The sequence below is a fragment of the Coregonus lavaretus genome, assembly GCF_964263955.1.
Source record: "Coregonus lavaretus genome assembly, chromosome: 36".
Classification (NCBI taxonomy): Eukaryota; Metazoa; Chordata; class Actinopteri; order Salmoniformes; family Salmonidae; genus Coregonus; species Coregonus lavaretus.
In genome coordinates, this window is record NC_140023.1 from 2,473,208 (window position 1) to 2,484,199 (window position 10,992).

General features: G+C 42.4%; 1 protein-coding gene across 2 annotated transcripts; it reads right to left on the minus strand.

Moving 5' to 3' along the window:
* Window positions 1-938: 938 nt before the first annotated feature.
* On the minus strand, window positions 939-10,493 carry scdb (stearoyl-CoA desaturase b). 2 transcript variants are annotated; one of them, XM_084153680.1, is made up of 6 exons: window positions 10,325-10,493; window positions 9,832-10,099; window positions 8,590-8,720; window positions 5,471-5,676; window positions 2,841-3,073; window positions 939-1,900 (listed from the first exon to the last, which is right to left on the minus strand). In XM_084153680.1, exons 2-6 carry the CDS (start codon window positions 10,055-10,057, stop codon window positions 1,701-1,703), a joined length of 996 nt encoding a protein of 331 aa, XP_084009806.1. In that variant the 5' UTR covers window positions 10,058-10,099; window positions 10,325-10,493; the 3' UTR covers window positions 939-1,700. The 2 variants fall into 2 exon arrangements, with proteins under 2 accessions (XP_084009806.1, XP_084009807.1); XM_084153681.1 differs by having other exon boundaries at window positions 9,832-10,104; window positions 10,325-10,469.
* Window positions 10,494-10,992: the final 499 nt, after the last annotated feature.

A 10,992-nucleotide genomic window follows, 5' to 3' on the forward strand; every position in this document is an offset into this window, starting at 1 on the left:
ATATATATATATTAAGAGTCATTAAATAACAACCACGGTACCAAAGCAAATATCTCATTCCTAGAAAGTGGAATTCCTATAGTTTTCCCACTCACTCCTAGAGTGTTAATTTGGTTGGGCATCAATTGTTGGCGCTTTCTTTCCCTCCCCTGTGTTGCATCCATCTTTTTCTAGACATGTCCATGTCTACAAGCAAAGTACATAACATTACTTCCATAAGGCATCTCGGGCGAGTCCTGACAAAATATTTTTCTTCAAGATATCGAGACGACACGTACGCAAATGCTCTCAAAGCCTCTTTCTTCCACCTTGTCCTATTGGAGAAGGGAGACCGAGGTCCATATTCAACTGCAGTAAGAGTAAAAAATAAATACAAAGTATTTCTTTGTATAATAAAGACTGATCAGTATGTTATTTAACTACGTTTCAGTGCAGAGGTGTGTCTGTGAAGCAGGATGAAAAAAAATAACACCAACCAGGCTTCTGTTTGACCATCCAACTGAAGTCACAGGCACCATCACCCACACCAGAGGTATAAATCGTGTTATATACAAATGACCCAGAGACCTTATGTACGTCCCAAATGGCACCCTATTCCCTATATAGTGCACTACCTTTGATCAGAGCCCAGGTCAAAAGTTGTGTACTATATAGGGAATAGGGTGCCATTTGAGACTTGGAGAACTTCCTTCATCCTCTTCTACAAGGAGGAAAGACTCCTGTTAAGAGCAACTTGGACAGGAGGAGACCACTGGTGCTTTCATGGGTAATGCCACGGCAGAACTGAACTTCTACGCCAGCCTATATGGAATATGGTCTGGTATTTAATGAAAGCTAAACAGTACGTTGACTATGAAGTAGGTAGGGCTGTTTCAACAGCAGCTTATGGTCAAATGAGACTGAAGTTGGGTGGCTTGGTAAAATAAAAACAAATAAAATGTAAATAACGTGAATTTTATCTTGAACTTGACAAAAGCTGGACTTCTCCCAGGATTTAGACTCTTATGAAATGAATGTCAGCAAAGCGCGACTGATTGACAGATCCTGACATATCGAAGAGATTCATTTTTGTCCGAATTGAACCAAACGACATGATCAAAACAAAACTTGCCTGCTTCGCCTTAACAATTTCAAAAGTGCCACAGAGGGTTAATTAATAATAGCACATGAATAAATTAGAGGTTAATGTTCTCCCATCTTCATTGTTGGTGCACAGATGGCACAGGCGGGTAGTTTGGTTGGTGTAATGGTGTCACACATTACACCCGTCTATCTCCGCCACACACACATATTCAGGTTATTCCACAGATAACATGACTCTCTAATCAAGACTCTTCGAGTGTCCGTGCCAAAATGCCCAGTCTTTCCACTAAATAAGCTCGCTTTGGCTAGTAACCTCACACAGCATTCATTTCAAAAACATCAAATAAAAAAATACACAATTTACTGAAAGGTCTAGGACCGTTTTAAAGCCAATATTAGTCTGAGGAACTCAGGAATAGGTTAACTCATAATACAGAAATGAGACATCAATGAACCATGATCTGATCACTACTACGTGCAGCACTACTAACTCCATCATCGCTGCAATTTACTACAGATACATTCTTTCCATCTTTCGTTGGTTTTGCCTGTTTCATCATATCTGGTATCGGTCTTATCGAGTCCGTAACAGTTGGAGGCGGTTGAGACAACATTACTCAGCCAGTCTTGTGGCTGCCGTCACCTGTTCGCTGGGCGCGGGCTGAGACAAGATCGCGGGACACCCTCTTGCAGTCCTTGGCCAGACCCAGGAAGCACATGAGGTCTATGAAGGCGGTGGTGATGTTCATTTTAATGCCGAACTCACTGGTGGCGTAGTCGAAGGGGAAGGTGTGGTGGTAGTTGTGGAAGCCCTCGCCTGGAAGGAAGGACACAAGGGGACAGGGAAATCAGGTTAAAACCATAGACCAACAGCTGATGTGGGGACAGCCAAGACAGGATTAATTTTTTGGTTTTACTCCATGCACCTGCTAATGCTACAGTTATGAATCTATGAGAGTTACTTCCCCCCCCCCAATAGGCTTGAAAACATAATTTGATAACAGTACAGGTGATATGTAAACTAAAGCACTTGGAGTCAGAAGTTCCACAACAGGGATGGGTAACTTCAGCCTTGGTGGGCGGCTGTGTGCAAGCTTTCATTCCAGCCTAGCACTCAAACACATGATTCAGCTAAGTTAATTATAGTCTCCAACTTGAAGAACCAGAATTAGATGACTCAAAAACCTGCACCAACCTACAGCAGCCCTCTAAATCCAGAGTTGTAAGTATCTGAGCTATATTAGTGTCATCTTGGTTGATAGTCAATTACAATTCCCACTTGTTTTAAGCTATTCAACTAAAGCGTGATTTTCACAGCTGACAAACAGGCAGCTCATATGGACGAGAGGTTACAGTAGAACAGTGGTATTGAAAGTCGGGGGTGAACTGCAGTGGGGTCACCAAAATGATTTAAAATGACACATTGGCTGTGTCTATATACTCCCTATAGAGTGCAAGGTTCTGGCCAAAAGTAGTGCATTATATAGGGAATAGGTTGCCATTTCAGATTTGCCAATTGTGAAACCTGGATGAATTTATTTTATTATACATACATCTCTATGGTCCCCGCCTAACTTCCAGTATTAAGAATCCTTTATAGTGCCTGGGGTTGGTTGTGAAGTATAAGCCACTGCCCACTGTGATAGTTCACGTAAAATGGGGGGGGGGCTTACTACAAGTGAAAAAATACATTGACCCCAACTCTGGAGAGTGGCTCTCCACCCCCCCCTTAAAGAGAAAGATGATCCAGTCCTTACCGATGGCGCTGAAGGCCACGAAACGGTTCTCACTGGGGTTGATGTTGCGGTCGTAGGGTCGGTTGCCCCACATGTGAGCGGCAGAGTTGACCAGCCAGGTAGCATTCAGCACCAGGGCGTACCTCATGAGGCCCGGGATGAAGTAGCCCACCCACAGGGACTCACCCCACAGGTACCAGGGCACCCACATGGGCACCAGGAAACACAGCAGGACCACAGACAGCTTGTAGTACCTAGAGGAGAGAGATGAGATGTTAAAGATCTACTGAGAGTGGAGACATTGTTTGGTGTGTGTGTGTGTGTGTGTCTCAAATACAAAGAAAATCTATTGAGCTCAGCCATTCATTTCTGGGGTGGGTGGGAGAGATTACATTTATCAAACATAAATAAGTAGCTATGTTACTCAATAGAGCTTGTAAATGGAAATAGAAGCATGCAATTTGAACACCAGGCTATTCTGTTACGATGAATCTAAAATGAAGTTACTAAAGCTGGGAAGTCAACAACACCACCACCCCAAACACCTAGTTTCATAAACAGAGGTACTATACCGGGGAACGTCGCACCTAGTTCTCAGTCCACATAAAACATGTTTTGACAAAATCTTCTGATCAGTTGAGTGCGTCTACCACCTTATGTTAAAATCACCCTTTCCTATAAGAGCTGTGGTGATACTAGTTTGGGACTGCGTCCAAGAGTACCCGCTGCATGTTGACCAATGGCCAGCCAGTCACCAGCCACTGTACTTTATGGGGGTATGGCCTGACCGTGGCCCTAGCAGAGATGACAACTCTTATCAAAAGATCAGCAACCAGCGCTGTCACGTCCACCGCAAACCAGACTACCACTTCCTCTGGTCGTGGCTAGAATGGAGAAACGGATTCAGAGAGCACCAGTGCAGAGAGCACTGCAACACTCACGAGAGATCAACAGTCAAGTTACTGGGGCTGCTCTCACGCAACATACACAGAAGTATAGCTAACTGGGGCATAGATTTATCTTGTCTGGTCACATGGTCAGGAAAGCACCTGGTCCTAACAATGAGACATTTGTGTGGAACACTCAAGAGTTTGGTTTACTTTAGATATTGTCATGCATAGACAATGAATTCAAATACATCTAAATGTTGTTGAGTAACTGCTGGTCTCGTGGAACATCCGTACGTACAACAATGTGGAACACACCAGTTTTGGTTTGCTTGATTATCTTGTAGTGACAAGATAAAAAAGGTATTATGTCTGGTGGCATAGCTGAAAGTAGAGGGAAAACGCAAAACTCAATGGCATCATCTGATCACCAGTCACATGCAGTCCGAATCTTGATGTGACATTCATTCTGTAACCACCGTTTTCTATGGTGGATTTTATACAGAGCTCTTTCAAGTGTTCAATGAGCGTTAAATTACCCCTCTGTGGTACATTCTGTGCCGTGCCACTGCCAATGGAGGTTTGGTACAACTTTTCCAGAATGCAAATAGGCTTCTAGCTACAACACTGCATGATTCAGAGCGAGGGTACTGACAAAGGCCTCGTCAGGGCCAACACCTTTAAAAAGGCCCAGCGCAGTCAGAAATTCAGATTTTACTGTGTTTTGTATCATATTGTACAACAGCCGATGAAACTAACGCTGTAAAAGTGTGACATTTTGATAAGTGTTATTTCCTGATAGTTGCTGGTTGAAAATACAATCTACACAGGACCTTATATTCAGCCTGTTTACATGGGAGGGAGTTTCAGCTTGCCTGGTGACATCACCAGGTGGTAAATTGGTTAATAGGAAGAAAAAAAAAAAAGGGGTTCCGAACCTCTGCCAATAACAGCTAGTTTTAAGATTCCCCCTCCCACTCTGACCACTCCCAGACAGTCCTAGCAAAAGTCTTGCTTGAGAAATAGTTTTTCGCTAAAAAGCTATTTTTTGTCTGTTTTAATGGATACTATTACAGCAAGGTTACCCAGAAATAGAGATAAATACTGCTGCATTGGTCCTTTAAAAAAAATACTTCCAACTGAAAGGTGACAGCTAGCTACTGTACGTAGATTTTAATAAAGTACAACAAGAAATCCAGTTCCTCAAAACAAACAAACACTTCATAATTGGTGGCATGAGGGTACAACTGTTCTTATGAAAGGAGGGGTTTTTACGCACATCCAAGAACATGACCAGGAATAAGATCCAATACATGGCTCACTGACTTGCTGCTCCCAAATGTAATCTTTTGATAAAGTTAAATAGGTGATACAATAACAATGTTGAGATGGTCTTTGTTAGGTCAAGCTTTAATCAACAGATAACGTCTGAGGAGCAGCAATCTCCCTAAAGCAATATCTTTAAGTATTAAGATAAGACAATAAAACGTTATCTTATCACAGAAATGTGCATTGCGTCATAAACTCTTTACAGGACATAATACCAATAGACAAACCGTCCTGTGTGGCTCACTTGGTAGAGCACGGGGCTTGCAATGCCAAGATCGCAAGTTCGATTCCCGCTGGGGCCACCCATCCGAAAATGTATTCACAACTATGAGCTTCTTTTGATAAACGTGTCTGCTAAGTGGCATATAAGACATTAGATGAAAGGCAGGGGACTAGGACGGTACAGGGCATGGACTGAAAATGTTATCTTCTTACTTTCTCTGGAACATGACGACTTTATCTGCCTTCAGGTCCGTCAGCTCCAGCTTCTTGCCCTTCTCGATGACTTCAGGGTGCTTGCGTACAAGCAGCCAACCAATGTGAGCGAAGAAAAAGCCCCGCACTGCATTGTGGGGGTCGGCATCCGTCTCAGAGTACTTGTGGTGAACCCGGTGGTCCCTCGCCCACTCATAGATGTCATTCTGGAAGAAATAAATGAAGTGATGTGGTTGTTTAGGAGGTACTTACAGTTGAAGTCGGAAGTTTACATACACCTTAGCCAAATACATTTAAACTCAGTTTTTCACAATTCCTGACATTTAATCCTAGTAAAAATTCCCTGTCTTAGGTCAGTTAGGATCACCACTTTATTTTAAGGATGTGAAATGTCAGAATAATAGTAGAGAGAATGATTTATTTAAGCTTTTATTTATATCATCACATTCCCAGTGGGTCAGAAGTTTACATACACTCAATTAGTATGCGGTAGCATTGCCTTTAAATTGTTTAACTTGGGTCAAACATGTCAGGTAGCCTTCAACAAGCTTCCCACAATAAATTGGGTGAATTTTGGCCCATTCCTCCTCACAGAGCTGGTGTAACCGAGTCAGGTTTGTAGGCCTACTTGCTCGCACACGCTTTTTCAGTTCTGCCCACAAAATGTTCTATAGGATTGAGGTCAGGGCTTTGTGATGGCCACTCCAATACCTTCACTTTGTTGTCCTTAAGCCATTTTGCCACAACTTTGGAAGTATGCTTGTGGTCATTGTCCATTTGGAAGACCCATTTGCGACCAAGCTTTAACTTCCTGACTGACGTCTTGAGATGTCGCTTCAATATATTCACATAATTTTCCTTCCTCATGATGCCATCTATTTTGTGAAGTGCACCAGTCCCCCCTGCAGCAAAGCACCCCCACAGCATGATGCTGCCACCCCTGTGCTTCACAGTTGGGATAGTGTTCTTCGGCTTGCAAGCATCTCCCTTTTTCCTCCAAACATAACGATGGTCATTATGGCCAAACAGTTCTATTTTTGTTTCATCAGAACAGAGGACATTTCTCAAAAAAGTACAATCTTTGTCCCAATGTACAGTTGCAAACCGTAGTCTGGCTTTTTTCTGGCGGTTTTGGAGCAGTGGCTTCTTCCTTGCTGAGCGGCCTTTCAGGTTATGTCGATATAGGACTTGTTTTACTGTGGATATAGATAGATACTTTTGTACCTGTTTCCTCCAGCATCTTCACAAGGTCCTTTGCTGTTGTTCTGGGATTGATTTGCACTTTTCGCACCAAAGCATGTTCATCTCTAGGAGACAGAACGTGTCTCCTTCCTGAGCGGTATGACGGCTGCGTGGTCCCATGGTGTTTATACTTGCATACTATTGTTTGTACAGATGAACGTGGTACCTTCAGGCGTTTGGAAATTGCTCCCAAGGATGAACCAGACTTGTGGAGGTCTACAATTTTTTTCCTGAGGTCTTGGCTGATTTATTTTGATTTTCCCATGATGTCAAGCAAAGAGGCACTGAGTTTGAAGGTAGGCCTTGAAATACATCCACAGGTACACCTCCAATTGACTCAAATGATGTCAATTAGCCTATCAGAAGCTTCTAAAGCCATGACATCATTTCCTGGAATTTTCCAAGCTGTTTAAAGGCACAGTCAACTTAATGTATGTAAACTTCTGACCCACTGGAATTGTGATACAGTGAATTATAAGTGAAATAATCTGTCTGTAAACAATTGTTGGAAAAATGACTTGTGTCATGCACAAAGTAGATGTCCCAACCGACTTGCCAAAACTATAGTTTGTTAACAAGAAATGTGTGGAGTGGTTGAAAAACGAGTTTTAATGACTCCAATCTAAGTGTATGTAAACTTCCGACTTCAACTGTATATCCAACACTAATAACAGCAACAAAGGAATCTTGGGCCGTGTGAATCAAGCGTCTCAGAGTAGGAGTGCCGATTTAGGATCAGTTTTGCTTTTTAGATCACAATAAATTAGACTACATAGACAGGGAGAACCTGATTCTAGATCAGCACTTACTCCGAGATGCTTGATCTATATGGCCATAGATCCACAGTTCTGGTGTTTCTACTATAGAGAACCATTGACAGCCATGCAAGCTGATGGGCTCATACCCGAAACGTTCGGCAATAAAAATGTAAATTTAAGTTTAAGTGCTGTCCTATTTCTGTTCTTTGTACCATAGAGCTAAACCATGTATTTATCTCCATCTCTATGCTTTAATTCTACAAGCAATTGATATGTCAGAACACACTAATATTAACAGGTATGGGCACAACACCAGAGAGAGGGTTTAAACATAGTATACTTGAGTATAAATGCACAGTAGAGAATTACAGTTCAACACAATGAGTATTAAGAGGTGACGATCAGATTAACGGGGCAGCATCAGTCAGTCAGCACAACAACGCAGATTATACAGGCAACAGCACTCAGATTAAATGCAATCATTAATGCCAGTGGAAATGTGTTAGAAACACTCAATCATCCTTTATATACACCAGCATATTGCACAATTGGTCGCTCATTAATGCGGTTGTTGTTATTGGTGGGGACTGGCATAGACCTTTTTTGACTAAACCCTTAACCTGATTGCATTGGCCACTTCTTTAAATCAAGTCATCAGTTTGTAAGGAGGTCATAGGCCACATGATGTCACTTCATACATCTAATTTGGGGGATTTATAGAATATAAAATGGGTCTATTTAATGAGGGGATTTTGTCCCTGATTTGGATAAGTATTCTTGTGTTGATGTTTTTGATGAAGGCTGGCTAACGCCGCTAAATCGTTGGCACTTGGTGGTAGTCCCTGCTAGCTCTCTGTCCTGCTTTTCTAACTTTCCCTCACGGATATGCCAACACAATAAAGGCCTTTTAAATTGAAGCAACACTCTAGAAAAAAAGAGCCTTGGTCTTTTGGAAGAGCCATGTTGGTTGTTGGCACTAGTTTAGCCTTCCAAGTGTATGATGCGTGTGTATGCCTGTGTCTGTTTTTGTCCCTGTAGGTGTCCTATGCTGGCGACAAATCCAATTTCCTCTGAGGTTCAATAAAGGTTATTCAATTCAAAAAGTTTTCCTCTGTTTACCTGAAAGGCCATGGAGTTAGCGAGGGCCAGAAAGACTCGGAGTGGGGTGGAAGCCTTGTAGGACTTGTGACTCCAGAGGCGGTGCGCCCCCGCGGTTATACCAAGGGCACTGATCAAGAAGCACAAAGCAGCTAGGGAATGGAGAGAGACAGAGAGAGAGATTAGGCTAGATATACAGACACCCATGTTTGGCTCACACAAGCATACACAGAATCATGTGAAAATGAGAGACATTTGACTCCTAGTAGTTAAAAGGGACATCATGCCCCATGTCCGTTACCCATCCCTGCCTAGTTTCTGTCATGATAAGAGTTATTTCTGTTGGGAACTGGCAATAGCAGTATGTATGCATGTCTACTCTACTACTCTCAGGGTTGTTGTTGTAAAACTGCTGAATGTGTTTCTATGTGCAGCCACATAAGGCTGCTTAGGATGTGAGAACCCGGGACCTCCAACTGGTCCGGCAGCAAAGAAGAGACATTCTGTTGTGGTGCCATGTAGCCTCACAATGGAATGTCTATTGGAATGGCGATTGTTCTTTGTCTTGCTTAGTGCAATAATGTGCAGTTCAGCATATGAGAGCGAGAGCGCGAGAAAGAAAGGCAACAGTGGAAACACAGTTTGGGTTGTTTAGTATAATCCACGTCATAAATCCTGTCTATTCCAACTATTCTCACAATAACATAATTAAAAACCCCTGCACGTTTTGTTCTGTCTAAACAAGCAAACAAAGATGGGTGTAGCTATTTTCTAATTCAGAAACATATTGTGAACAGACGTGCCTCAGGCCACACATTCCAAAAGTCTCTCCATCTGCACCACAGTAGGCCTAGCCTATGTGCCGTTTGTTTAATTTATGATAGATGGTCCGTAAACTGTTAGGCTACATATTCCGTTATATGATACGAGAGAAGTCACCCAATAGGCCCTTATGACTGTGTGTTTGTTATTTCCATTGGAAATATATTGAGTAGGTGTGCCCCGAAATAGATTTACCAACATCCAACAATATTCTTATAGGAGGGCGGGCAAGCAGCAACATGTCGGTGTAATACCACCAAGCGTCTACTTCACAAATGCATCACCCGGTTCAGCACATTCTCTTCTCGTAGGTCGACCGGATAAACCATACTGCGTAGCCCAACAACTTTAACGAGGAAAAATGTAAAACGCGAAAACCCGATACAAGCGCAACAAAAACATTTGACTAAAATGGCACATGCAGTAAATGGGGATACTTACTCCAAGCCAGAGTTAGGGCCGACGCGGAGGGCACGAGCATCAGTCCATAACACGCTCCAATATGTAACAAAAACATTAATATGATGTTTCTCCACACCAGTCTCATCGGCGGTTTAGGGCCCTCTTTTGCTTTATAACTATCATCAAAAACATCATCCCTCGTCGACGTTTCTGGCATCACGGCATCTCCGTTTTGTTGGTTGTTGGGGTTTCTCGTCTCTGTCATTTTTGCTGTAGAATTCTGTAATGCGCAGTGTTGAGATGAGATCTGTACTTGAAAGACGACAGATAGCTATTCAGTTTACATGACAAACACCGGCATCATGGTCCATCCCACCAGGAAATCGACCACGCACTTCACACTGTGAAAGTGCGTGCTCGATTTCCTGGTGGGCCAGCACAGCACTGGTTGCAATGCTAGGATAGCATAGGCTGCTCTAAAAAGCACACATAATTCAATTTGCTATCAACTGGCATCAAATACATAACTTACTGCGTGGAATGAAGTGAATCGTTACAATGTATCAAAAGGGGCACAACGCGGAGATGGCTTCTTCGGGCGAAAGTTGACAATAGAGCCTGTTGTGCAGCTCTACTCGTAGTGATGACTCTGCTTACCTAACCTGCTGCTGAGTTTCTTCTTCAGACCTCGTTTTAAAGACTGCAATTGGTCGAGGGGCATTTCATGCCACTTCTACCCTAATCGTTTCATTGGTTGCCTTCGTATCTGATGTTTATTTTACAAACCCTGACAGTGAAATGCTGAAAGTCATCCAGATAGCCTCCCTCCCTCTTTTTTTTTGTTTGTTTGTTTCTTTCTTTCTTTACAGTCACACTCATGTCAATTTATGTGGTCACAAATTACGCAACTTGTGTCAACATGGTTGGATAGCTGTTTGTTTGATAGGCGTAGTCTAGTTAGATAGACAGACACCACCTTTCCAAAGTCAGTCCCCAGCAGTAACCTATCCATAAATCGGTCATTACAATAAGGAAAATTGCATTTTGTTGTTCATGGAAAGGATGTGGGGTGATGGGAGATGAATGATACATTCCAACATTATGATTTATCACATCACTTAGAAATATAGGCTTACTTAATATAATATTGCAGCAGGTAATATGATATTAACATAATAACTATGAATATAATCTATATAC